Source organism: Panicum virgatum, chromosome 9K (genome assembly GCF_016808335.1).
Source record: "Panicum virgatum strain AP13 chromosome 9K, P.virgatum_v5, whole genome shotgun sequence".
In the NCBI taxonomy this organism is placed as follows: domain Eukaryota; kingdom Viridiplantae; phylum Streptophyta; class Magnoliopsida; order Poales; family Poaceae; genus Panicum; species Panicum virgatum.
Genome location: NC_053144.1, coordinates 62,916,500 through 62,944,161, shown reverse-complemented (window position 1 = coordinate 62,944,161; position 27,662 = coordinate 62,916,500). Strand labels below are relative to the sequence as shown.

Here is a 27,662-nt window from a genome sequence, read left to right as displayed (position 1 = left end):
GGTGGGACCCAACAGACAAGCTCCTGGAGCCCACATGTCACTGGAACCAAAGTGTAACGAGGCCACTTCGGCTCTAGCAGCATCACAATTGCGACGCCGGCCGCCTGTCAGTTGCAGAGCTCGCTAGCAACGCAAGAGTTATGCTCTTCAACTTCGTTCCCTCCACAGGGCTAGGATGCTAATGCTCGTCCCTTCCTCTCCCCCATAATCGCTGGATTAATCTCTTCGCCCGAGTGCTTCTGCTTCACATGGGTCTAGAGAGGCTGCTTCTAGCCTCCATCGTTGCCATGTGGATCTCTCCTTCCATCCTGCTACCGCTTGCCAGTTCGGAGGAAATCTTCCTGGAAGCTGAGGGCCCGGCGGCAGAAAGTTCAGACGAGCTGTGGCTCAGGTCCGGGCCGCCGCCGAGGGTCGTCGATGTCGACGACTACGGGGCAAGAGCCAACGGCTGCGACGACACCGAGGTGAAACTGAGAGCTGCCCTCCTGGCCTCCTCTTTGAATCGCTCGTCGCTGTGCGATCTTCTTGCGGCGCCTGCCGCCAGGAAGCTGGTTGTTCCGGCTGTTCTGATCGGTGCTGCAAGCGTTTCAGGCGTTTCTTGCGGCGTGGAGGGAGGCCTGCAACTCCTCCGATTACCGGTCCGTGTACCTCGTGCCCGAGGGGAAGACCTACCTCCTGATGCCCGTGAGCTTCTGTGGCCCCTGCAGAGCTATCTCAATCACTGCAATGGTGAACTTGCTATTCTAATGCACGAATTGTTGAGCATTGTTCAGCATTATCTGTGTTGTGATGTCCATTGATTCATTGCGAATGATCAGATAAAGGGAACGCTGGAGGCTCCGTCCAACCGATCGGTCTGGCTGGATCGCAACCTGCAGGAATGGATCACGTTCGAGGGCATCGATCGCCTCCATGTCCTCGGCGGCGGGACGCTCAATGGGAACGGACAGCAATGGTGGATCAACTCGTGCAAACTCAACAGATCCATGGTAAACTTTTTTTTTCAGAAAAAAAATGTCCTTGAACTTACCATGTCTTCTCACTCGATGATCTTTTTATTTTGGGCATAAATTTTATTTCCATCCATCAGCGATGCGTCACTGGCCCGACGGTACCTCCCTGACCCTGCATTTTGCGCCTGAAGTAGCGTGCATCCGCGATGAGTTTTTCAGTTGGCAACCTGCAGGCGATCTACTTCAGAAGATGCACGCACCTAGTCGTGGAGGATCTGGAGGTGAGGGACAGCATGCAGATGCACGTCGCGATCGCCTACTCCTGGAACGTGCTCGTGTCGAAGATGTTCATCGCTGCGCCGGGATGGAGCCCCAACACTGACGGCATCCATGTATCCAACAGCAAGGAAGTGTCCATAAGCGACTGCACCATCAGCACAGGTAGTATCCCATTGTGACGCCTCGTCACAACGCTGTCCTTGCTTATGTTCAAGAAGTTGGTTACAGTAGAGACAATGGATTCCTGTCATCCTGTGCAAAGGACGATGCAATAGGAAAACCTGGCATTGAGTACTTTGTGATCAGACGAAATATTGGTTAATTTTCTGTTTTGTGTTGTTGCTTCTGAGTTAGTGCAGGTGACGATTGTATATCCATTGTGACTGGCTCAATGTTTGTACGGGTGACCGGCATATTTTGCGGGCCAGGCCATGGAATAAGGTACGGCCGTACATGACTCAAACTATATGCTAGAAACCTAGAATGGATGATCCTCGTATAAAAGAAAAAAAGATTCAGATGATCACAATCCACGGAAATTTGAACTTTGCATGTGTTTCTGACCAATGCCACATCCAATGCTAACAGTAGGCATTCCATGTTTCAAATTTGGCATTTGCAAGGACATTGAGAGTTTTGAGACAAGCTGTATGAAGGCTTCTGAATTTCTGGTGCTTTTCTTGGCGTTGTTTGCTGCTGCAGCATTGGTAGCCTAGGAGCAAACAACTCGTGGGCCCATGTCTCTGACGTGCTGGTGGAGAAGGCCACGCTGCTGGGCACAACCAACGGTGTGCGGATCAAAACTTGGCAGGTAATGCATGGCATTTTCGCTAAGGCCGTGTTTAGATCGAACGCAAAAAAAATTTGTGTTTGAATCTTACTAATTTGAAGTACTAAATGAAATCTATTTACAAAACTTTTTGCGCAGATGGGTTGTAAATCGCGAGACGAATCTAATGATACTAATTAATCTATGATTAATCAATAATTATCGGATAGTTACTGTAGCATCACTGTTGCAAATCATAGATCAAGTAGGCTCATTAGATTCGTTTCGCGATTTACAGCCCATTTATGAAAAAAAAATGTAAATAGACTTCATTTAGTACTCCATGCATGTGTCGAAACATTCGATGTGACAATTTTTTTGCGTTTATGGGGTTTACGGGTAAAGATGGCCTAATCGGCATGGAAAATTGGACAGTTCCAGCCTTTTTTTGAATTTTGAGGAAAAAAGACGCTCTCAAAAGGAGCAGTACAGGTCTACAACCTTCTGTTCCTCTGTTTTCACAATCCCTTGTTCCTTTGTTTCCAACAAGCCCGGTAGACTGTAGCCTGTACAGTAGAACAGGGGCTACGTGTTATATGTATGGGACGGTACAATACAACAACTTTCTCTGAGGATCGCATAGTAAAGGTTCAAATCAATGTTCATCGGAAAAAGAGGCAGAAACAATGTAGGTGAAAAACACAGAACACTTGAGATGTCTAAGTAACTTATCTTTTATATATTTTTTTCATAGCACTAAACAATACGCATGTAGTCCTTTTGGATAATGTTATGCTATAGTCCCAAAACAATATTCTGCATACATGTGTATTCTGCATTCATTATAGTACTGGACTAGAAATCTTGGGGCGCGGCGTTGCCGCGCCGGGCCAGTGTGGGGCTGTGTCTACTGCAGATGGGCCCCTGATTTTTCGTATGCTCCGATGAGTTGAGGTAGGTATGGGTCGGATGGGTACTGCAGCTTCTTTTTCGTTGATTTTGATATCTCTTGCATGTGTTAGTAATTTATTTTTTAGTGAACTTGACATTATAATTATTACTTTCAACTTTGATGTTACGTAAACTAATATATAGAGTAATAGTTATTTTAGGCAGGTAGCTCTATAATTTTTTTAGGCTGCATCTGCATAGGTAAGGCAAATCCGTCGTTTCGTTGTTTTTACGTAGGTGTCATGGTTTGCAGCCTGTTTTTGCATGTGGTATATATTTGAACTTCATATTGTCATGGTATATATTTGAATTTTAAATTTGATGTACAATTATTTTTAGTATTTAAATTATTGATCAAATTTCATTTTGGACAACTTTTGATTTTAGTGCGTTTTGGATTTAAAAACTTAAAATTGAACATATAATGTTGATTTTATGAAACAGGTTATGATTTGATTTAATTAAAATCCAAGCATTTTTGTAAAGCAACTATTGAGTGAGGATCCGGACTGCGGGTTGATTTTAAGAAAATCTAAGATTTTCTTTACAAATTTCCATGAACTGGAAAGGTTGGGCTGCACGTTAAATTTTAAAAATATTGAGTTTTTTAAATTATTTGGGAGAGAAGGCCGGACTGCGTGCGGCGAGTGGACGGGCTATTTGAGTTGTACATGCATTATTTTTCGTATTACATGTGTTTATTTTTTTAGTATGCATTCTGTCGGTACCCCAGGACTGGGGTACCCCTCTTGCTGTGTCTAGGCAAGGATCTTATAGTTATCCTTAACTACACCCAAACTGTCGGACCCCTTCGGTCCGGAATCCTGTTCTCCCAGCAGCGGCCTGGACCGATCTTCAGTTGAGATAGGTCCGGGGACACCACGTGTCCCGGAAAAGGCAGGAACTCGTGCGCAAGCAGTCGGGGCTCCGGACCTCCCCAAGGAGACCGGACCCCCGCAGGGTCCCGGACCCCACATAGGGTCCCGGACCCCCTGTATAATAACCGGACCCCTCGCTAAGGGAAGAGATCGACGCCCCGCGTCGGGGTGGTCCGGGGCCGCCACGTGTCTGCAAGACATGGCCGTTTGGGTTTCCATACCAACGTTCACCCACCATTGCATTTATTGCAGTAGGTGAACGTCTGCATTGATATGACAGAAGCTGAGGCGTTTCATTGACCAGGGGATACTATTGATCGCGTGTTACCAAGGCAGTGGAGCCGCTGCCGCCGCCCATACTGCGTCTACCAGATGGACACGACGGCTCAGCTTCGCCCATTATGACGCTACATAATAGCCTCAGCAGGCCGCACCGCAAGCTACGCTACTCCAACGGGCGCCTAGTTGACGGGGCAAGAAAAGACCCCCCTGAGTCAGGAAAGCAGCAGTAAAGATTCGCTACCACTGTAGCCACAGTCACGTTGGGCCCACCTGTCGGGGCATCAACACCCTATGTATCCGCTCCCCCTTGATCTATAAAAGGGGGGGGGGCGCCGCTAGAAAACCTCAGGCTGGGCAAGAGCCAAGGCCAGCAGAGGATAGGTTCATACACACAACCAAGAACAATACATCTCACAGTGGACGTAGGGTATTACGCTCCGGCGGCCCGAACCACTCTAAATCGTGTGTTCTTGAGTCCTTATCCCAGCGAAAATTCAGCCTCATCGCCTAGTTCTTCCCCGAGTACTCCCTCACTGGAAATAGACGGGTGCGTTCCGCCACCCGGCTGTGGGTACCCCTAGAATCCCCACAACATTTTGGCGCCGTCCGTGGGGACGACAGGCGTTGGCTGGATTTTCGGGCTTCTGGGCCGTGCTCATCCTCTGCAACGACGAGCGAAAAGATGAAGGAAGGCAGCGCCACACTCACTTCACATGCCATGGCACCGGCGCTCCAACGCCCTCGGTGCGGCGGCGCACGGCAGCGACGCCTGCTGTGCGTCGCCACTGCGACACCTCAGAGCCGGCGTGGCAGCGCACAGCGGAGGCGCCGCTGCGCGCTGCCGCCCCTACGTCGGCTCAAGGTTTTCTCTCAAGCAACGGCCACGCCTCCTCTGCGGTGGCATGGTGTCGGCTCAAGGCTTTCTCTCAACATGGAGCCTGGAGCCGACGGCCATCCCGGAGGAAGTTGACCGTGTCGTCCTGCCGTCTCCAACGCCGGAGATCCACCTCAGCGTTGCTCGGTGTTGCTGCAGACAGGACCCCGCCTCCTCGTGCGGGGGCCCCTGGCGCTAGCACCAAGGACAAGCCGGCGAACGACCGCACTTCTCCACGCGTCGCACCGGTCCATCTGCTGCGCAAGCGCTCTGGTTTCCATCGGCAACGGCGACGGCAGGGGGAGGGGGCCTCTTCCATTCAAAGCCAAAGAATTTGTCTCATGCCATGTAAGCATGTGACAGCTCTTAGGCAAGAAGGGGTCCCCCGAGCTCCCGAAGTGATGCTGGATGATGCGGTTCAGGCACGTCCAGGGCGCCTTCACCTCCGAAGAACACGCTGTATAGCATGCAGCCGTAGGTTACTCCTAAGAAAAAACTAAGAAGATTCCTCCTTTGTAATAGCGTGGCGTCTACGTGTGTGTCCAGAGCGGTCAAGGTCCGACCTTGTAAACCCGACCTCTGGCCCTATCACACAAACAGGCAAAAGCGGTCCGGAGCGGTGGAGGTCCGACCTCGTAATCCCGACCTCCGATGTATACCGTGACAACCACAATAATAAAGGAGACTCTCTTTTTCAAGTTTTACCTAGGCTCCACCCTGATTACATCTATTCGCCTTGGTTTAACTATTCTTTTCTCTCGACCGGAGTTTCCCTTATTGCTAACAATCCAAGTTAAGTTGCTGGCTTGTGGTCAGGTGAAGACACCCCTTCTAGCTGGAAGGCGGTCCGGACCCCTAGGGACCTGCTCTGGGGAAGTGGTATTTGTATCCTGGGGTAGAGAAGCTCCGCGTGGCTTAGCCTGGTAATGTACCCTAAAGTTTACGTACTTCACTACCCTGTTACAAGTACTCTAGTATCCAAGACTGCTGTCTTTAGAGGTCCCGGGCTCTCTTCTAGTATAAGGCTTGGTTTCTTTGCACCTTACTATGAGGTCCGGTAACAAGCTTCATCGGATTGTCAGCAAACGGTCGCTCCAAGTCCACTCCGGTGGCCCGCTCCGGCGGAGACCGCTCGCCACGGTCGCTCCAAGTCCACTCCGGTGGCCCGCTCCGGCGGAGACCGCTCGCCACGGTCGCTCCAAGTCCACTCCGGTGGCCCGCTCCGGCGGAGACCGCTCGCCACGGTCGCTCCAAGTCCACTCCGGTGGCCCGCTCCGGCGGAGACCGCTCGCCACGGTCGCTCCAAGTCCACTCCGGTGGCCCGCTCCGGCGGAGACCGCTCGCCACGGTCGCTCCAAGTCCACTCCGGTGGCCCGCTCCGGCGGAGACCGCTCGCCACGGTCGACAAAAGCCAGGTCCGGGAAGCGGTGCTTGCTCCCTGGGCGATCCGAAGTCTGTGTAGCCGCTTAGCTTGGTACCGTACCCTAAGCCTACACCTTCATCGCCCCATGGAGAGCACTCTAGTACCTAAACCTAGCAACAGGCATACCGGCCTCAGGGGTCCGGGATGCCCGCTCTCTCCGAGGGCACACCAACGCAATCAACTTGCGTAGGAACTCATCACGATGGTGGCCCCACCTGCGGGTTCGTACCTCACCCGAGGTGGGCCCGGGGGCCACTGTCGGTACCCCAGGACTGGGGTACCCCCTCTTGCTGTGTCTAGGCAAGGATCTTATAGTTATCCTTAACTACACCCAAACTGCCGGACCCCTGCGGTCCGGAATCCTGTTCTCCCAGCAGCGGCCTGGACCGATCTTCAGTTGAGATAGGTCCGGGGACACCACGTGTCCCGGAAAAGGCAGGAACTCGTGCGCAAGCAGTCGGGGCTCCGGACCTCCCCAAGGAGACCGGACCCCCGCAGGGTCCCGGACCCCACATAGGGTCCCGGACCCCCTGTATAATAACCGGACCCCTCGCTAAGGGAAGAGATCGACGCCCCGCGTCGGGGTGGTCCGGGGCCGCCACGTGTCTGCAAGACATGGCCGTTTGGGTTTCCATACCAACGTTCACCCACCATTGCATTTATTGCAGTAGGTGAACGTCTGCATTGATATGACAGAAGCTGAGGCGTTTCATTGACCAGGGGATACTATTGATCGCGTGTTACCAAGGCAGTGGAGCCGCTGCCGCCGCCCATACTGCGTCTACCAGATGGACACGACGGCTCAGCTTCGCCCATTATGACGCTACATAATAGCCTCAGCAGGCCGCACCGCAAGCTACGCTACTCCAACGGGCGCCTAGTTGACGGGACAAGAAAAGACCCCCCTGAGTCAGGAAAGCAGCAGTAAAGATTCGCTACCACTGTAGCCACAGTCACGTTGGGCCCACCTGTCGGGGCATCAACACCCTATGTATCCGCTCCCCCTTGATCTATAAAAGGGGGGGGGGGCCGCTAGAAAACCTCAGGCTGGGCAAGAGCCAAGGCCAGCAGAGGATAGGTTCATACACACAACCAAGAACAATACATCTCACAGTGGACGTAGGGTATTACGCTCCGGCGGCCCGAACCACTCTAAATCGTGTGTTCTTGAGTCCTTATCCCAGCGAAAATTCAGCCTCATCGCCTAGTTCTTCCCCGAGTACTCCCTCACTGGAAATAGACGGGTGCGTTCCGCCACCCGGCTGTGGGTACCCCTAGAATCCCCACAACACATTCTTACTTGGGCATCTACGTATCCCTTCGGCACCTGTCGTGTTGTTGGAGCTCTCGTTAACTGTAGATACAATTAATGTTGAGCTTGAAATTGTCAAATTAAAATTAAATATTTGTTGTTGTACTGTTTTTGCAACTGTTCTGCTGCTGTGCTGTGTTAGGCTGTCCGTACTTGTCATACTTTAAATTCATCTTGTAAAAGGAATATTTCTTCGGGGTCATCGTGATTCTTTCCTCTATATCCAGTTGTTCTGCACCTATCCATACTCTATATCTCGCTCTCTACCAATTAGCACATATTTTATTCAACCATTTGCAACTACCATCTCCTCTCGTTTTTTTCTTTCCCTTTTACAATAGTTTGATAATATAATTTTTTAATCAAATAAAATATTTTTTCCTAATTTGTTCTCTCTTTTTTCTTTGTTTTTTCTCTTTTTCTGTTGTTTTCTCGTTTTCTTTTTTTTTCTTTCCCCTTTTCCTTTGAAACCAAATTGACATCCATTAAGACAAACGAACCCACACATAACAATACACCAGTCGGTCACTGCCAGCCCTGGCCCTGACCGAAACACCCTGTTAGCGATCCTTGGCTTCAACCGTCCCACCAATCAGCGCCTCCCATGAGATCTCCCACGGATTGTGTTTTCTCCCGTCGCATGGCGAGTCTCGTTCAAAAAAACAAGCAGCCTGCAGTAGGCACTGTGCATCCCGTGGCGCACGCAGGAAGTAATTGTCTGCTCTCTTCGTGTTTCTTCTTCTTCCCACTTGTCTCTCTCGCAGTTCTCTCACGTGGCCGACCACTTGCATCGCCCCATGCTGTGCGCCGCCCAGCCTCCCTGCCGCCTGCCACCCTCTCGACCACCGCACAGCGCGACCTCCTCCCTCTCTCTCCACCGTCCTCTTCGCTCCCCATTGACACCCTTCCCCCCTCTCTCTCTCCACGGAGCACGCCGGCGCCGGCGCTCCCCTCGTCGCTCCCCGTCCCTGGCCTCCTCCACCTCCCCCCCCTCCGCCCTCACCTCCTCCGCCTCCTCGCCATGGTCTTCGGGGACGGCAGCGCCGCTGTGCGTGCGCGCTCCAGTTCGAGCGTAGCGGCAGAGTTGCGGCGCCCGGCACTCCGCCCTCTCCTGCTCCCTCCTCCAGTGCCCTTCCATGGCGGCGGCGCTGGCGGACGGCTGCGCGGCGGGGAGACGGTGGGGTTGGCCAGATCCGGCGGCCTCGAGCTCGGCCCGTGGCAGCGGCGGCCGGATCTGGCGGCCTCGACATCCGGCTACGGCGGTGGCGGCGCCCTCCTCGAGCTCCGTGGCGGCCCGATTTGGCGCGCCCTCCTCCCCCCCTTCCTAGCCAGTGGCCATGGCGGGTGCCCGTGTGGGGCCATGGCGGGGAGCAGATCCTCGGCAAGTGGCGCGGGGGCGGAGCGGGGGCGGCCGGCGAGGCCGGAGAGGGCCTGCGGCCGCGGTGGCGGTGGCCGCGAGGGCGGCGAGGAGGAGCAGGCGACGGTAGGACATCTCCCTGGCGGGATCGGGCTCTCCTGCTTCCTCCACTCCCATCCCCTGCGCGGCGGGCGGACGGAGCGGAGCGCGGCGGCCAGAGCGGAGGCAGCAGCAGCGCGCGCGGCGGGGCTCGGGCAGCGGCGGAGCGCTGTGGCGGTGGAGGCGGGCGCCGGAGGAGGAGGGGGATTACCGTGGCCGTTGGATGGCCGATCGGACGGCCGCTCTTTTTTCGGGCGACGTGGCCCTCTGAGGTGCCTGGGAATCGGCCGGAGCGCGGACGCGCTTTCGTGTTTGGAGATGGCAACATATTTGTATAGAATAATGAATGAAGTCCTCCTGAAAGCAAGCCATATAATTTTGCAAACATATATTTCTTTGTGGTGATACATATTTTATTATTTTTACTTAGAGATGCTTCTTGGTTTCATTATTAGGGTGGGTATGGCTATGCCGAAAGGATAACTTTTCAAGATATATCAATGCATAATGTTACCAATCCGATAATTATTGATCAAAATTACTGCGACTCCGATAAATCTTGTCATGAACAGGTATTGATCCCTACAGTGATTCAAATTTCTTTGCTACTTTACATCCTCAGAAAAAACAGCATTTATCTGACATTTGCTACTTTGTACCGTGTAGGGATCGGCTATTGCTGTACGCAATATACATTACAGAAACATATATGGAACCAGTGCTTCAAAAGTTGCCATCAATTTTATTTGCAGCGAAGTTGTCTGTTGCGATGGAATACAGATGCAAGATATTTACTTGGTTGGAGAAGGAAGATACGCTACATGTTCCTACAAGAACGCCACAGTTGTACAATTAGGGTATAGCTTCCCCTTTTGCGGCGCGGAAATGTAGTACCATAGCACATGTTGTACATGTTTATTCATTTGGAGCATTTTAAGAAAACAGTAGCAAAAAATGCACTCAATTCATTTAGGAATTTAGAATACGAGATTTTGATGTGGCACAACGTAGCAGGTCTCTTGAACAATAGAACGTACATTATTGTGTACTGTACTCAATAAGAGATTAAAGTTCTGGGTTTGAATTCTTTATAAGTGGGTCTTATTCGCTTCTTAGCTTCTTCTTCTTCTTTTGTCAAGGACTAGGGTCTTACTTTTTTATAATTTGACAAGTAGTGCGAGCGCAGAGTTTATCTTGGTTACTTGCTAGTTTTATATGTGCAAACGACTGTATGACACTGGTTTGAATATCGAATGAGCACGCACAAACACATGTGCCGGAACGCAGACTATTCGGAGCGACAAGTAACCATGTGAACGCCATGTGAACGCAGGCTAGTACGCTGCACTCTGCCATCATGCACGACCAAGAAAGCAGAACAGAACAAGGTAAACTCGTGCAGCGAGAAGGAAACTTTTCTTCTTCTAAAAAAATAAAAATTCAAATTTTACTTAAGGCAACTACCCCCAAACGTTTGCAGGACATGAAGGCGAAGGAAGAACTACCAGGATCCATTATAATTTTGCTCCCGAGGCCATAGAATCCCACAAGTCAGAAGGCACGCATCGCAACTCGGAGTACTCTGCAGTGCAGCGGTGGATAACGAAGCTAGGATCTGATCTATCTACTCGTATCGTCCGATCCTAGCCACTCTCTGGGCTTGTCGTGGCAGGCCGGCTGCCAGGCAGGCAGCCGGCGATCAGGGTGACGGCGGCTGGTGCGGCGTACGTACAACTTCAAATTTAAGGGCTTGAACGAACCCCAGCCTTGCCTGGCTGCATGGCTGAGGTGGCCGTATGCCCCGTCGCTGGCGTACAATTAACGGACCCCTGCCTCCCTGGCCTGAGGGCTGCTGCTGCAGCAGCCTTTGCCTGGTGGCTGTTGCTGCCATATCCTCCCGACCTCCCTGGCCGGCTGGGCTGGCCGTGGCCGCCAATTCAAAACCGGCCGCGGCCTGCCTCCTGGCCGCCGCTGCCGCGCCGCATGCGTACAACTCTCGACCAACCAACGAGTAAGCCCCGTTCAGAGGCAGCCCCAGGCTAGCCGCCCCACATGTCTGTCACAGGGCGCACGCATGAGGCGGGTGCCGCAGCCGCAGCCGTTGCGCGCGGTTTGAAACCGGCCAGCGTTGGTTGCGTTGGGCTCGCCGCGCCGCGCCCGCGCGCCGAGACGACACGGCCCCGCATGTCACTCGCGGCGCAGGAAGCGGGCCGGCGGAGCCCGAGGCGGAACGGGGGTTGCGTGCCTGCGCGGTTAAACAAAACAGGACGGGCGAACGGCCATGGTTAACTAGGACCATACCCGGCTCGAGTCGAGCTAAGCTAACAAACCGTGGCCCGTGGGGGGGTTCTCGGGTTTAAAATTTGCGCGGGGTCCCACCCCCCACGCCCGTGTAACCGCAGGCAGAGAGCCAGGCGCTGCCTTGCCAGGGGCTCTGCTGGCGCTCTGCTCGGCTCCTGCTCCTCTCCTCCGTCCTCCTGCCGTGCCGCTTGCATGGCGCGCGGGCAGGCAGGGAGCGGACCATGGGTCACGAGGCCCTGACCGCCGGCGCCACGTAGAGCGGTGCGGGGGAAGTTACTGCCGGCGGCGGCCGCGTGACATGGCGCGGCTCGGCCCGGCGCGGGGAAGCTTGCCGAGGAGCGAGGACGGGCGGCGCCGTGCACGGTGGTGGCGCGGTGCCGCGGACGGTAGGCGGGGTAGCCTTTCTGTTGTATGCGCCGGGTCGTCATCATCGCTTCCGTCACTGACGACCAGACCTCAAACTGTGGGATTGTACGGTGTGCCGGCAGGCCTACCAGGGGGGTCTACTCATCTGCTGATCCACGGCTAGCTAGGTTCGCTGGGACTGGGGGAGGATGTTCCATCTCGGCCGTGGCACGGGCAATGGTGAATGAATGTGCAGTACTAGTGGAGTGCGACGAAGCTACTCCGTACGTGCTTTTGCATGGCGTGTGCCAGCTAGTAAGCTAGCTGCATATGTGATGCTGGCTTGCACGAGACCGGTGGAGTAAATAAATGTCATTCTTGTTTGTACTCTGTTTATAGTAAACTGTTCTGCGCTGCATCTGTTTGCTAGCAAGAAAGTAGAGCTTATTATTAAGGTGTGCTAGCAAGAAAGTTGAGGCTATCGGAGCACCAATAGAATTTAACTTTTACGCTGGTGCTTAATGATGGAGCAATCTTCTCCCTTGAAGCACTCGTACATAAGCACATTTAGTTGTAGATGCTCAATAGTACTCTACAAGTTGTTGCCTACCCTTTCCTGCCAAAATTCTCCAGCAAACAAGGAAATCGTTGCCAGTGTGGGTGAGCCAATTTGACTGCAGAGTAACAGGGCGCAAAATAAACTTCTTGCCCACTAAACCGTGGTTTACGGAGAATCCTCGATTAACATTTTAAGATGCTCAAGTTCTCGTCGTACTTGTTTTCTGCTAAAAAAACTACTGCCATGTTCTTTGGAATACGGTGCCATCGACTCATCATAGCAAGCCGGTGTTAGCCCTCGATCGTGGAGTCAAACAACACAACCTGGGCCGTGTTTGGTTAAGGAGCCAATTTTTCGCGCACGTTTTTCGAGAAGAGAATCTCGTATGCATGGAGTATTAAATGAAGTCTATTTAAAAAAAATTCCAGAGACGGGTGTAACTTTTCGCGATGAATCTAATGACAGTAATTAATTGATGATTTGCTACAGTGATGCTACAGTACCTTGTTCTAATCGCGCGCCCAAAAGCCTCATTAGATTCGTCTTGCGATTTACACAGGAGTTGTGGATGTGGTTTTGTAATTAGACTTCATTTAATACTCTAAATCAGTGGTCAAAGCAGGGTGAAAAAATTTTCACCCTACAACCAAACACGGCCCTGGTGCAACACAAGATGCCCCATGAACACTGTACGGCAGGCAAGATTGCAAGAACGGGAGAATGCTCGGCTCGAATATTTTAAATGGTATAACCGACTTCCAACTGTTCCCATGACGCACCGTCAGCGTCGCCAGAAACAGATGCTGGAGGCCTGGAGGCTGGAGCAGAGCAAATACAGACCGGAGACGTGTTTCAAAATGGTAAAGATGCTGCACTGCACTGCACGGTTGGCTGGCTGGCTGCTTTCCTCGTAGCATGGGCCGCCTCTCGCAGTCGCGCCTGCGCTGCAACGCAAATGTTCGTTCACCCGCTTGCGAATTACCGCTGCGGGCCGCTTGTCCAACCTCTCGATTGCCCATCATCCGGTCATCCCCCATCACGCGGCAGTCATTGCGCAATCGTTTGCGTCGCTGCCGAATCGCAGGCCGCGTGGGGCAATCCGGTCATTTTCGCCGCGAAGATCCTTTCAAATCGTGGCTTTTCACGAAATACGAGGAGCACCTCCTCCCCCTCCTTCCTTGAGCAGTTGAGCGCTTGTCCTGCACGCGGCCTTTTTCCTCCCGACGCCTTCCCCCTCCGACCAACACCTTCCACGGACCCGCGGCACCAAAAGCACCCGACCGTTGCCGCCTCACCCCGAGGAAAAAAGAGGAGCGAACCCACCACCCCACCCGTCGGCATCCATCCGCGCACGCTTCGCCGCCGGCCCACCGTTCGGTTCGGTTCGAAGGGCCGGGGGCCGGCCAGCCCGGAGCGGCATCGATGTCCGCGCGGCGGGCGGCCAAGGGCCAGCACGCGGCGGCGACGCCGAGGATCATCAACCTCAACCTGGCGAGGAGGTCCGGCGCCGGCGGGAGGCCCGGCCGGGGCGCGGGGCGCGCGCAGCACCGCCCGGCGCCGCCGCCGGTCAACCTCGGCGCGCTGTTCGAGATGGAGCGGCGCGTGCGCGGGCTGGAGTCCGCGCCGGCGTCGCCGCCGCCGCCGTGCTCCCGGGCGCCGGCACGGTCGCAGGAGGACGACGGGGAGCAGGAGGAGAAGTGGCGGTTCCAGGCGGAGATCCTTCGCGCCGAGTGCAACTTCCTCCGGATGGAGCGGGAGATCGCGCTCCGCAAGCTCGACCGCCACCGCGGCCAGATGGAGGCCGCGCTCAAGTCCGCCGTCGAGACGCTTGTTTCGGTAATGCAAAACACGAATCTTTCAAGCCAATCAATCAATCGTCGACCTCAAAGTCTTTGTATTTGTACGTTGCACTTGCACCGGTCTGATGATGCTCGTATGAGCGGGCGCAACGGCAGGGGAGGAAGAAGATCGACGGGAAGGGCGACGTGGGCGTCGCGGCGGCGCTGGACGAGGGGATCGAGGACCTGGAGGAGATGATGGAGGAGCTGCGGGTGGAGAAGGAGAGCGGGAGGAGGGCGATGAGCGGGACGCGGGAGCTGCAGCGGAGCCACGGCCGGAACTTCGATCGGCAGGCGTCCTCGCTCCGCCGCCGCCTCGAGAAGATGCCGCCGGCCGACCCCGAGCCCTGCGTCAAGGACATCCGCGAGATCGCCCTGCCCATCGCCGCGCCGCCGGCCGGGCACAGCGACGACGATGACCGCGTCCACAGCGCCAATACCTCCGATGTAATGCGTCCGGATATTAATTAATACGCAAAGCTTGAGGATGAGGATTGCTAAACGTGCATTGCGTACTCTGCATACTGAAGGTGGAAATGCTGAGGATGAAGATGGAGGGGATGTCCAAGGGCATGCGCGAGCGGATGGCGGAGTACAGCCGGCGCCTGGAAGCCGTCGCCTCCGGCGGCACCGCCGGCTGCCAGTCCAGGAAATGCGGCGGTCGCCACAGCCGCAAGGCGAGCGCGGGCAGCCAGAGGAGCTGGAGCGGGGGCAGCACCGCCAGCAACGGCACCGCGCCGTCGGCCCTCGACGCCGCCCCCCACGGCCGCACCCGCCACGCCGCGGCGGCGGAGCATCGTCAGCAGCACAAGGTGCAATTCAAACTTCCGCACCCCCCCCCCCAACCCCAAATCACTGTTCATAACCCGCAGCTCAGTTCGTCCGTTCGTTCGCCCATTCATGACTCCAGCTTCGATATTCCTCGCTTCCTCGGTAAGCATGATTACCAGCGAGCGATTCGCGGTTAGCCTTGGGCGCCCGGATGTCGTTGACCTGGGGGCACTGCTGGTCAGCGGCTCCCACTCCACTTGACGCCATTACCGATCCAACCACGATTAGGTCGGGTCTTTGTCTCATCCGGGGTGAGCGTGGATTGAGCAAGACGAGTTTTGAAATCGCCTACAGGCTACAGCACCGGGTGGCAGGTCGTCGCTGTGGCGTGGGGATCACTCGCACAGGGCTCTGCAAGACTGCGACTGGGTTTGTAGGGAGGTGAGTAATTGGCCGATGATCCCCTGGGGCCACACGGATCTATGGATTGGCACGATGCTATCGGCAGCTAGCCGAGACCAATCTTAGTAGGAATGTTACCAGAGCACCATGAACATTAAATATCATGTCACATTAGCAAATTAGCAAATTTGCCGATATGGTAGAGAGGACGAGAAATTTCATGGGATGTGAGAGGGAGGATGGCATAGCGTGCCATGATACTCCCTATTGAAACCGGCCTACTACATTATAGATTTATGGTCATGGGTGCCTTCTTGGGAATACTTGATACTATGCTGCTGGAGAGAATCACTGTTCTCCTTTCGCTGCGGATGGGACCATCTCCGAGAAACCTTGGCACTTTGTTAGCCTTTTGTATTATCTTTGCTTCACCTTGCTAGTTGCTTACCACTAGAAGTGGAGTATATAGCGTTCAAAAGATAGCTTTAGCATGTGTTCCCCTGATTTGAACCGTCAATGATTGCGGGGCGGCCCAGACTGTCAGCGACGCCGTCTCCTCGGCGCAGCTGGTCCAGTGGTCCTGGCCTCCTGGGCCAAAGGGCTGGAGCTTTTCGTTAGTTATGTTTGTTGTTACTGTTCACGCGAGAGGTGGGCCCGCTAGAGAGGCTTTGGTTGCACTTGCGCGTCTTCAAATTGTTTTGTAATCGTGGTTGCTAATTTCTAGACCCGCATCTGAACTTGGCCACTGCATGTACGTGTCCTGTGATCCTGTCTGCATGGCATTGGCTCATTTGCATCTCGTCCAACAAATGCAGTCACTTGGGTCTCAAGCATGACGATGCATTGTTCCGGGGAATGAATGATTTGGCGCGAATGGGGACGTTTGAATGCATGCGAAGATTCAATATTTGAAACTGCAAAGTAGGTGAACTTCATCCAAGACAAAAACAAGCACGTGCCGTAGCAGGAACGCAAGTACTACCCACTTTGGCAAAGGCGTACACGTAGCTTTGAACACACAAGCCGGCACATGACGTATCGGGCCCAAGCATGACCTTAGCATAGGATATGTTGCCCCCACAACGAGAAAGCAAATCCTTTTTTTTTTACTACCTGGCAAGTGCAATGGGTCTGGGCCAGGCTTAGGGACCACGGACCAGGGCATGTGCTCGTCGAGTGGCTTTCGCAAATTGGACCATGTCTGATCATCAGCTGATGCGCGTATGCTTGCTCTGCGTGCGTAGACTAAGTTGGTTGGGATTCCAATTCTGAATGGCAACCCGGTACTATGCATTGACAGGAAAGCCAGTTGAAGAGGCAATGCATTCAAATCTGAAGCAACTGGTACTAGGAGTATGCTAAGTTATTGTAGGCTTCATCAGTCTGGAGGAACAGCAATGGTTTCAAATTTTGTCGACACAAACTGGGTAAACTTTTATGGCGTTCTCCCATCTCTGCAACCTGCCTCTGTGCACAGCGCAGAGATGTTTCTTGCATAGATTTGTTGTGCGCTAAATCATCGTCGTGTTCAGACTAAATTCAGAGCATGGATATGTATTCAATGTTGCTCGCAGAAAGTTTAAGTAGCAACTGTTTCTTTTTCCCAACAGACTATGGCTGAAGAGTGCAAACTGGTGAGCTCGGGAAGCTGCTGCGACTGCAGGGAGATTGTGTGGAAGATAATGGAGCAAGTAAAGGCAGAATCAGAGCAATGGACAGAGATGCAAGATATGTTGGAGCAGGTTAGGTTGGAGATGCAAGAGCTGCAGTCGTCCAGGGATACATGGCAGCATCGTGCTATGGCTTCTGACATCAATCTGCGCTCCTTGAATTCTCAAGTAAGTAGTTGTCCTAGCTTTGCTTATGCAGTAACAATTGAAGATTTGAAGTTACTCATGTCTAATGTAAATGCAGTGAAGTACTCTGTGTAGTTCTAAGTAACATAATTCGGAGCGTTGTCTGTGTTCTATTTCCATCATGTCAAAGCAGAGGCAGATGCTGCATAGTGGAGGTTATGCTGAATGATAAAAGCACTTAGTACTTATTCGTTGCATTTTATATAGACATGCGTTTTTTTTTTCCTTCGGACTTTGAACATGAAGTGTGGAGTACCTCATACTACTGTACAATAGTTTATTTTATGAATCTATTTTTGGCACTGAAATTGTAATGCATTTGGTATCGTAGTTCTTACTCCTGAGTTATTGCTGAACTACTCTATTTGCTCTTGTTTTCCACATAGCATTTTACGTATCTGGCCACTTACTTGTATATATTAATAAACAGAAACTAATACAATTGCAGTTACTGAATCTACTTAGACGACTAATCTAGCGATACAAATTTCATATGTCAAATTTGACAGTTTTGAAAGAAACAGCTCAAATTCTAAAGTATCACTTTTTCAAATGAGGAGTTACTTGCAGTTTATCAAAACTGGCATAATAGTACTCGTTTGTGTATTTTTATTACTGAGAACAATATGTTTACCTTCACTGAAGACTGCTTAATTCTCTATTTCACAATAAGTTAACTGCACTTCTGTTGGTTTGTGACTGAAGTATTGAACACTGAATATTTCCAACAATGACTTCTTCAATATGCATCTCAGTACTGCTTCATGCTTTTGCCAGTTAGTCAATCTAATCGAAAATTTTAACATGTGGCAGATACTGGAGTGGAAAAATCGGGCACAAGTGTCAGAACAGCGCGTGGAAGAGCTGCAGATGAAGATTTCAGAGCTCCAAAGCAAGCTACACACGTTCAAACCTCACTTCCCAACCCCAGCTGCTATTCCTAGTCAAGATCAATGGTCTGAAGCGTGCAAGATGGAGAACAACCCAAGAACAAAGCCTCCGCACCAGCGTTCGCAGGAATGCGGCAATGAGGAGAAGAAGCACGTCCTCATCTGCCGTGTGAAGCACTCCCCCAGCAGCGTGATCCCGAAGCGCTCCCCGTTCCAGGAGATCGGCAACATCACCTTGCCGCGGCAGCGGTGAGGACCGAGGAGGATGGGTAGTTTGTTGTCTGCTGAGACCTGAGTGATGGGCTGCTGCAGTGAAGCTGTGAAGGATTCAGGCCTGAGCGGAAGAGAAAACTCTTTCAGTTTGGCCTCCCCAGTAGCATCGATCAACATCTAATAAATAATAATCCACGCCCCACTGATGAGTAACGAGGCCTGACTTCTCGTCAGATCCGTAGTAATTAAGTAGCCAGTAGGTGAACTGGGAGAGATGGAGTCAATTTGCCCAGAGGCCGCAGTACAGTGCCGAGGAATAGGTCAGATATGTATTTAACGCTAATGCTTCTTTTTTGCTAGTACTACGCATATGCAATTTTGTTCCTGCTTCTGCCAAATTCCCAAGCCGATCTGCTCGTTGTGTTCTGTGGCTGCATGTTCATCATCGTGCTCATGGTATTATCAGTGCTAGGTGTATAGCCCGCGCATTTGCACGGTTAGTATTGAAAATTTAAAAATTTGCATGTCGTTGTATCCTTACTTAAAGTTTATACTATCTTTTTTTACCATACATCATCCTGTTCATTATCGTAAATTATATTTTATTGTTGATTAAAACAATTCAACTATGATCTACCTATAATAACAATTTGATTTGTTGAGCTTTAATAATATTATGCAGATAATTATTTTTATTTTCATTTTATTTTGATTGATTGTTGTTAGCTTAGTTTTATTAATGGTGTATATTTGTAACTGATATATAGCTAAATGGTTTTTTATATTTAATTTTTTTATAATGGCATTGGTGGGTGATTTTTAATTAGGCACAGGGGTATTTTAGGCTAATTTTTATCGTAATGGCAGTGGTGGTTAATTTTTATTTTTCTATTTTTCTCCGATTAATATGGAAATTTTTAGGCATTGAGAGCGAACGTGGAGGCTCCGTTTGTTGGCCAAATAATAAGATAATAGATTGAAGGGTAAAAAAATACCGCGCAAAAAAAAACTCGCAAAAAAAAAGAAGGATAAAAAAAATGACGTAGAGAAGTCCAGCATAATTTCTGTGTAGTTTTTGGTAGGGAATGAGATGGACATTTCCCTTTTCTTTAATCCAGTAGAATCATACAGGCAACAGTAACATCTGAAGCTTTATTATTGGAGCTAAATAGATTACAGATACAGCCTACATACGCATCAAATAACAACAATTGGTATATACAATTACTCCAAGCCTCCAACCTGAAGTTAGCGATTGATCATGGAGAGCCACGCGCAGGCGCAGTACGTGCAGACGAGCTTCTGGGAGATGTACACGTACACGGCGAAGGAGAAGCTCATGAGCGTCACGTCCTTCCAGTCCCCCTTCCGCTTGGGGCTCAGGCTCTCCCGCGCCGCCATGCCCGCCTTCACCACGTCGCCGCGCAGCCTCTCGGCCGTGGCAGCCCACCACGGGCCCTTCTTCCCACCTCCTCCTCCCCCGCCGCCGCCGCCGCCGGCCGGCGGCGCGGACGGGAGCCGGCTTTGGCAGAGGAAGTAGGATCTCGGCCTGGGCACGGCGACGTCAGGTCGTGGCCTGCCGCCCCGCGGGACATGTGGAGTGGCGTTGATGGTGAGCATGCCCAGGGAAGCCATGCATGGGCGATCGATCAGATCTAGCATGTGGATTGGAGATGGCGTATGTTGATCTTTCCAGGAAGATTGGATAAGTAGCTGCAGACTATGAGAGGAGGAGAAGAAATGATAGTGACATGTGGGGCATGCAGTAGCAGTTGCAGAGCAGGCGGTTGGCCCAAGCAAAGCTTTTACACTGTACAGTATCGTGTGATTCCAAATTTGAAACTTGGTCAGACATAGATACGCAACATTTCGTCCTTAAGTTCTGTTTTTTTCTTTTTTGTTCAGACGTCCTTATTGTTTTTCTGAAAGGTAAATCCAAAGCAAAAAAACTGGAAAACGATGGCTCAAAAATATCAGCACTTATTTGGTGAACGGAGTGGTGGCCAGGTAGGTTGGAAGCATTGTATTACCAACCTTATTGGGCGAGAACATGATTGGGCCGTCATTTCAAAACGGTAACCCAATGACTTTTCTCTGGCCCGTCAGGCATGATTGGGAGCCCATCCGAGACTTGGGCGCCAACACCCAACAGAACCCGGCCCAATTACCTATACACCGAGAGAGGAAGAAGAGTGCGGATGACGCCATGACGGGCCCGCATCCGTTGAGGTCAAAACGGTCCAAGCGCAACGCCGATCTGATTCCTCTTCTCTCCGACCTAGGGAAGCAGTGGTCAAAAAGCTGACCCACCCCTCCCCCACCCTCCGACTCCTCCCACCCACGAGCCATCAACTCACCTCACCTCCCCCCGCCGCACCCCACCACCGCTCACCAGTCATCCACCACCGAACAAACAAACCCCCATCCGCACCCACACCACAACCCGCCGCCTATCCCGCGCGGCCACGCCCCCGTCCTCCAGCCACGCGCCGCGCGGCCGCGGCCGCGAATCCGCGCCGCCTGTTCGGCCCGCCCGCGCCGGATCCCCCCCGCCCTGCGCTTTGCCAGTCCGCGCCGGGGCTCTCACGTGGAGCGGACGGGGACTGCACATCTCCGCGACTCCACGTCTCCACCCCCACCTCATCTTCTCCGTACCGGGGCCCTGCGCTCGCTCCATGACGGCGGGCCCCGGCGGGCCGCGCGCCCGAAAGTCAGTGGCGCGCCGAGCGCTTGGCGATGGGACGGAGGAGCCGCGTGTCCGCGGCTCCGCGCCCCTACCCACCGTCGGCGGTAGAAATCCCGGGGCATACTATTTTTTTGTTACCGCGGTGGGCGGGCGGGTGGAAATCTCCGACCCGGGTCCAAATCCAGGCGACGGCCGTTGACTGCGAGCGCGAGGCAGTGGCCGGGAGCGAGCGAGAGGAGTGACCCGGAAGCAAGCGGAGGCGGCTGGAGTCCTGGAGACGCCGAGAGGGACGGCTGCGGATGCGGATGCGGGCGGGGAGGGGTAGCCATCTCCCGCACGCCTTCCTCCTCCGTGCGCGCTGCTCCTGGCTCTCCTTATCTCTGCCCCCTGAGCACCACACCGCGCCCTGCCCGGTGAATCCGAGGGCGGCGGCGGCATGAAGCGGCAGAGGTCGTACGGCGACGGCCTCGACGACGACCGGCGGAGGTTCTACGACCGCAGCCCCCCGCCGCCGCCGCCGCCGCGGCGACCGCCGCGAGAGTACGACGGCGACAGGTTCGATCGCCGGAAGGGGTTCGGCGGCGGTTTCCACGACGGCCGGTACCGGGAGTACCCCTCGCCGCGTGAGTATGGAGGGGACCGGTCGATGCACCGGTCCGAGAGCTTCTCCGGCTTCCGTCGGGAGTTCCCCAAGGGTTTCCGGTCGGAGCGTGACCGGTCGCAGCGGGACGGTGACGGCAGCTCGGCGTGGCGTCGCCCGGGAAGCGGGTGGAGGGACGCGGAGTGTTTTGACCAGTACAAAGCACCCGCCAGGCTGGGAGCGGCATCGCTGACTGCGCAGCCGCAACGATCGCGGTCGCCCAGTGTGCCGAAAAGAAGGTTCGAGGTCGCGAAGGCGGAGAAAATGAAGAAGCAGACGGCCGGCGTCAGTGAGATGGAGGAAGGGGAGGTCGCTCCAGATGCTGAGCCTAGGGCCCGACCTGCTGCTGTTGAGCATCGCAAGCAGGTTGAACCAAGCCGTGCTAAGGAGAAGGGACCGGAGCGAGGGAAGGCGAAGAAGCTGGATCCTGAGGCCCCAGCGGATTCGGGAACTCAAGGTAAGGGATCGGCTGGTGCAGCTGATCCTGACAATGCAGGGAAGGAGGAGGGCAGGAGAATCGATGCTATGATGATGGCAGAAGCAGGAAAACCAATTGACAATGAGGAGAAGCCTTCAGTGAAGGTTGAAAAGGAAGTCAGTGGGAGACATGAAGTGCAGGCGCAAGATGTGGCTACTAGTGACGCAAGTAAATTTGAGCTAAGCACTTCAGCTATTCAGCAGGAAGTGCTGCAGGAGGAAGTGAAGCAAAAAGAAGAGACTAATAATTCTGTTGATGTGGTTGAGCAGAGCATCTCCTCTAGTAATTTGAAGGAAGCTATTCAGGAAGAAGCAACAACACGAGAAGAAAGTTTCAATGATTATGATGTCAGAAAGAGTGCTCCATCCAGTTTTAGTCAAGGGGTGCTGCAGGAGGAAGTGATGGTGTTACGCCGGACTGGCAGCGCTGATGATGATGTTAGGAAGAGTACTTCATCCGTCAAGCGGCAAGAAGTGCTGCAGGAGGAGGCGCTGGCGTTAGACAGTGCTGCCTGTGCTGTTCATGAGGTTGGGAAGAGCGCTTCATCTGGTATGCCACAGAAGGTTCTTCAGGAAGAAGTTACGCGGCATGATGGAACTGCCAGTGCTGTTGATAGAATCGAAACTGACACTTCTTCTGAGCTGCTGCGGGAGGCAACGCAGGAAAGAACAGGAATACTGGATGAAACTGCCCATAATACTGATACTTTGGAACCGGTCAGTTATTCTGGTATGCTGAAGGAAGCTATTCATGAAGGAGAGTCAACGGTGGATGCAACTGGCATTGCCACTGGTATAGCGGGACAAAGTAATTTATCTGATGTGGCGGAGGATGTGATGTACGAGAAAGCAGCTGCACAAGAAGGAACCATGAATGCTGCTATTTCAATTGGTGAGAGCAAAACGTTCACTGGGCTGCAGAGAGAAGAGATAGCTTCTCTAGAGCTACAGGCTCCTGGAAGTAAGGAATTTGACAAATTAACTGTGATTGAAGAGATGGATAAGCCAACAGAATATGTCACATTTCAACCTGCAGAAGCACTTGCGATGGATCGATGCAAACAAAGAAGTGCGTCAAAGGAAACCATGATAGATGAAAATGAGGTGGCTGTTCTAGACGAAAATGCCAAGAAACAAGGAAAAAGATTTGATATTGAGGCCAATGCTGATGGTGCTCGTATGTTCCATGTATCAATGAAAGAACATGCTGGGGATAGTAAAGAAGATGTTTCTGGTGCAAATCTGATGACAAGGGAGTCGATGGCTGAAGATAAAGGAAATGGCATTGCATTTGATGTCCTTAGTAAGAAGGTTAAAGTAGATCGTTCAGGTTCAGTGGGAAGAGGTCTTGATTCAGCATTGCAGCTTGGCGTAGAACCAACAGAAACATTAAAATCTGCTTCAACTAGTTCTGTAAAGCAGGAAAAGGACACAATGAAGCTAGGGAAGCTTGATCTTTCCTTGAGCTTGTCAGGTTGTTTACAGTATTCTGAATTTAAGCATTCAATGCCTCAACCTGCTTCTCTAGTCCATCCAGCATGCTCTCAGCAGTTACCATCATCATCATTCCGCACAAATTCAGATGGTTTCACAGCTTCCATATCATTGACCAGTTCTCAAACACTTGGCCACAATCCTAGTTGCTCACTCACCCAACAGTCATTAGACAATTATGAGCATTCAGTAGGTAGCAAACCTTTCTTTATGGGAGTTGATCAGACGAGCAATTGCACAGGAAGGCAAGCTCAGCTGTCTAGTGAATCTAGAGAGAAGGGGAGTGCTACCCCACTCCTTCAGAGAGTACTCCAAAATGACCATATTCCAGATACTAACACTTTGGCTGGGATAAAAGGATATAACAATGGGCTATCCAATGAACTCCTAAGGCATGCAAACATCCAAGGAGTTCTGTCGCCAACATATAGTTGTGGTTCTCATGATTCTGGATTGGAACATAATAGACATAGAAGGCAGCTTACAAGAGAGAGAAGTAGCAGAAGCCTTACAAGGGGTGAACGCCAGGAGGGAGAACAGCTTGTCATTAATGGTGCTGGTGTCATTGAGAGGATTATTTCCAAGGTTGTTTCAGAACCTTTGCATCTTACAGGAAGGATGCTTCAAGAGATGACAGAAAATTCTATAACATATTTGAGGGAGGCCATTTCGGAAATCATAGTTGATCCCAGTAAAAGAGGACAAATAATTGCTTTGCAGGAGGCACTTAAGAAAAGATCTGACTTGAATAGTGATATGTTGCGAACGTGTCCACGGGTATTGATGGAGATACTTGTTGCTATAAGGACTGGGCTTCCATATTTTATAAAGAAAAGTAGCAGCATTGCTACATCTAATTTGGTTGACATTTTTCTCAACTTGAAATGTCACAATCTCTCATGCCAAAGCATTCTGCCAGTGGATGACTGTGACTGTAAATTTTGTCAAAGGAAGACCGGTTTCTGTAGTTCTTGCATGTGCATTGTCTGTTCAAAGTTTGACTCAGCATCTAATACTTGTAGTTGGGTTGGTTGTGACGTATGCCTTCATTGGTGCCACACGGATTGTGGCCTACGCCACTCTCTTATTCGAAAGGGGCAAAGTGCTTCAAGATCATATGGCTCTACTGAGATGCAGTTTCACTGTGCTGCCTGTGGACATCCATCAGAGATGTTTGGTTTTGTGAAGGAAGTATTCCGAACATGTGCGCGGCATTGGAGGATGGAGACACTGATTAGAGAGCTACAGTATGTGGAAAGAATTTTTTCTGCAAGTGATGATGTAAAGGGTAAGAGGGTCAGGGACTTTGTGAAGCAAATGCTAATTAAGTCGGAAAACAAGGGTTATCATCCTGAAGTTGTCAAATGTGTCATTGCATTCTTCTCTGGTAAGCTACTTATCATAGTTATTATTGAAAAATAATAGCATCGTATCCATTCTCGTTTAAGTTTCTTGCTTTGTTCAGTTATTATGGTGTCCCGGGCAACGATTTCTTCCCTGGGAGAAATTAGAGTAGTAATTGGGATACTTCACTTGTGTGATCTAATTCTATGTAGCAAGAGTAACAGACCAGCTTGCAAATTTCTGTTTTACGTAATGTGAACAACTGAAAGTGGCATCATCCAGTTCATACTAAATAACACCTCTAGCAAGGGCTATAAAAGCTATTTGATGAGAGCCTTGGGCCAAAAGCTCCTGTATCCATGTTCTAAGGACGAAATGTGGGGCCAATGGCAAAACTGCAAAGACCAATGTTTGTGGTCCCATTTTTGCAAATTTCTCTTCCAAGGACAATGATGTTGAAATATAAATAGACATGCTCTCATTTGTCAGCAAACAAAGTTATACTCACTCATTCACTTTTCAATTTCAGATGATGATACTAACTTGGGCATCAATCCATCAGTACCTCTGAAAGGCATACCTTGCAGCATTGCTGAAGCTATAGATGGGATTCCTAGTTCAAGTCGGAAGCCAGCATGGACACCATTTGCCTTAGAGGGACTTCCAGTTTTAGACAAAACAGCTGTTCTTTCTACCACAGGGAGCCCATCTCTGCATAGAAAATCTGGTGAAGCCGAGTTTGTGACAATTGATAATAAGGCTTCTATTGATGAACTGGATAGCCTGATTAGGTTAAAGCAGGCTGAAGCGCATATGTACCAGGAACGTGCAAATGATGCACGTAACGAGTATGACAATCTGAGACGTATTGTTATGGTTAAAAATGCACGAATCGAGGAAGATTATGCCACTCAAGTTGCTGATCTGGACATAGACGGGTTACAAGAGCGGCGCAAGCGGAGGATTGAAGAACTCCAAGTTATTGAAAGAACGCATCATGAATTTCTCAGCATGAAAACTAGGATGGTTGCTAGCATTAGGGAATTATTGTCAAAAATGGAGGCACTGAAACAAAATTGAAGCATATGAACTGAGGTTACTACCTATGGTTCGTTGCTGGAATTAAAGTTTGATCAGATTATGTAAGGAAGACTGCACACATTGTTGTAAGTTTTTTCTTTTGTGTTTATTTCCGCTTGTTCTAGGACTAGCTTCTGTAAGATTATTCTTTTCCTCTATTATTGTGATAGATCCTTAACGTTCCAATCATTTCAGTCACAGGGAAAATGACGAGCTGTAAACTCTAGATCTTGTATATAATCTCAATAATTTTGCACATTTTATGTTTTCCTGTATGGTGTTCTTGTTTTCTGTGACCTGAGCTGCACAGGGCCATTACAATATTTTCTGCGACCTTATTTACAGATATGTACTAGTATTTTAAAACTTTGCTGACAAAACTAATAGACCCTACCTATGGAGAGAGGAGACTTGTACTTATTTAGAGCAGCAACGCTTGCTACCATCTTTTTAATCTAGATTTGCTGCCATTTTGCACTTCAAAATGGCAGGCCCAAGTTGAATTAGAGGATGATTATATTATATTGGTATCAGATGTGGGATGACATTGTATTTTCCTTTCAAACGAACAGTTCAGTGTATCTTCTAGCCAACTGAGCAGACGTTGTGCATGATTTTGTATGGCTTTGGTTCTTATAATAATGATGATATGTAATAAATGTAAAAAGGCCTCCTGCGGCCACTAGTTGTATCAGTTCTGCAGCAGCAAATTTAGTTTCCTAACCCGTGCATACCATGGTTATGAAGCTGGTGGTTTTCTCGCATCTGGGTTTGGGACTGTATGACAGCATCACAGTTGTTTCTAGGGCTTTCCGCCTTTTCTGCATGATCACTGTTGTTTGCATATCGGCTCGATGGCATTCTTGCCGTGTTTCTGGAGAAACACATTATGATCTTGCCCTTCACATTGTTAAGGGTATTGTAGTCACTATATATGTGTGTCAAGGGTAGTTTAGTCACTTCACATATTCTAGGGTTTGGGGTGTCTCATGTACTCTATATATATTGCCCTTTGGGCCTCTATCAATACAACAAGCCTCCATTTGTAACATGCTATCAGAGCTCTAGGTTTCGATCCGTCCACCACCCTCGTCATCCCGCTGCGCTGCCCCTGGGAGCATCGATCTTGCTCCTGGGGGCGGCATCTCCTTCAGCCCCAAACCCAAGTTCAGATCGTAGATCGAGTCACAGCAGCAGCACAGAGCAGCATACCCATTCCCTTTTTTTTTCTTCTTCCCCGTCGGGCGCCGTCGTCCACCCAGTTCAGCTCCGCCCCGCCTCGATTTGTCGCCCCGCCCGCCAGCCGCCGTCATGGCCGCCTCAGATCCGCCCGTCGCGGATCCGTCGCCGCCGCACCGTCGTCCCGTCACCGTCCTCGCCTGCTCCTCTCCGTCCGCGGACAGCGCGGCCCGTCGCTGCCGTCGTCCGCCGCGCCCGCTCGTCGTCGGGCGTGGGGAGAGGGGAGATCCGTCGCCGTCATCCTCTGTCCGCCGCCCGTTGCAGCCTCCTGTCGCTGCCGCCAGTTGCGGCGGCCCCTCTGTCCCCGTCGTCGTCGTCCACCCGTCGCGGCCGCCCGCCCGTCCAGCCGC

General features: G+C 51.5%; 4 protein-coding genes across 4 annotated transcripts; 3 read left to right on the top strand and 1 right to left on the bottom strand.

Annotated features, from left to right (window-relative positions):
- The first annotated feature begins 194 nt into the window (after window positions 1–194).
- Window positions 195–10,164, top strand: LOC120646847 (polygalacturonase-like). The gene is made up of 9 exons (XM_039923337.1): window positions 195–464; window positions 592–729; window positions 819–989; window positions 1,091–1,111; window positions 1,187–1,394; window positions 1,592–1,673; window positions 1,935–2,043; window positions 9,633–9,749; window positions 9,844–10,164. Exons 1-9 carry the CDS (start codon window positions 249–251, stop codon window positions 10,066–10,068), a joined length of 1,287 nt encoding a protein of 428 aa, XP_039779271.1. The 5' UTR covers window positions 195–248; the 3' UTR covers window positions 10,069–10,164.
- A 3,401-nt stretch (window positions 10,165–13,565) lies between these two features.
- LOC120646846 lies at window positions 13,566–18,743 on the top strand. Its single transcript, XM_039923336.1, has 5 exons — window positions 13,566–14,218; window positions 14,338–14,667; window positions 14,751–15,032; window positions 17,004–17,231; window positions 18,063–18,743. The coding sequence occupies exons 1-5, from the start codon at window positions 13,805–13,807 to the stop codon at window positions 18,390–18,392; spliced, it is 1,584 nt and encodes a 527-aa protein (XP_039779270.1). The 5' UTR covers window positions 13,566–13,804; the 3' UTR covers window positions 18,393–18,743.
- Window positions 18,744–19,395: 652 nt separating this feature from the next.
- Window positions 19,396–20,177, bottom strand: LOC120646845. The gene has a single exon (XM_039923334.1). It carries the CDS (start codon window positions 20,012–20,014, stop codon window positions 19,601–19,603), a length of 414 nt encoding a protein of 137 aa, XP_039779268.1. The 5' UTR covers window positions 20,015–20,177; the 3' UTR covers window positions 19,396–19,600.
- A 951-nt stretch (window positions 20,178–21,128) lies between these two features.
- Window positions 21,129–26,346, top strand: LOC120646843 (protein OBERON 4-like). Its single transcript, XM_039923332.1, has 2 exons — window positions 21,129–25,036; window positions 25,523–26,346. Exons 1-2 carry the CDS (start codon window positions 21,475–21,477, stop codon window positions 26,071–26,073), a joined length of 4,113 nt encoding a protein of 1,370 aa, XP_039779266.1. The 5' UTR covers window positions 21,129–21,474; the 3' UTR covers window positions 26,074–26,346.
- The last annotated feature ends 1,316 nt before the right edge of the window (window positions 26,347–27,662 follow it).

Bases quoted from the DNA above. Each gene is read 5' to 3' on its own strand.
- LOC120646845 (XM_039923334.1), bottom strand. From the start codon at position 20,014: ATGCTAGATCTGATCGATCGCCCATGCATGGCTTCCCTGGGCATGCTC.
- LOC120646847 (XM_039923337.1), top strand. From the start codon at position 249: ATGGGTCTAGAGAGGCTGCTTCTAGCCTCCATCGTTGCCATGTGGATC. The intron at 465-591 runs GTGAAACTGAGA...CAAGCGTTTCAG, and splicing joins ACGGCTGCGACGACACCGAG to GCGTTTCTTGCGGCGTGGAG. The intron at 9,750-9,843 runs GTATTGATCCCT...TGTACCGTGTAG, and splicing joins ATAAATCTTGTCATGAACAG to GGATCGGCTATTGCTGTACG.
- LOC120646846 (XM_039923336.1), top strand. From the start codon at position 13,805: ATGTCCGCGCGGCGGGCGGCCAAGGGCCAGCACGCGGCGGCGACGCCG. The intron at 14,219-14,337 runs GTAATGCAAAAC...GCGCAACGGCAG, and splicing joins CCGTCGAGACGCTTGTTTCG to GGGAGGAAGAAGATCGACGG. The intron at 17,232-18,062 runs GTAAGTAGTTGT...AACATGTGGCAG, and splicing joins TGCGCTCCTTGAATTCTCAA to ATACTGGAGTGGAAAAATCG.
- LOC120646843 (XM_039923332.1), top strand. From the start codon at position 21,475: ATGAAGCGGCAGAGGTCGTACGGCGACGGCCTCGACGACGACCGGCGG. The intron at 25,037-25,522 runs GTAAGCTACTTA...TTTCAATTTCAG, and splicing joins TGTCATTGCATTCTTCTCTG to ATGATGATACTAACTTGGGC.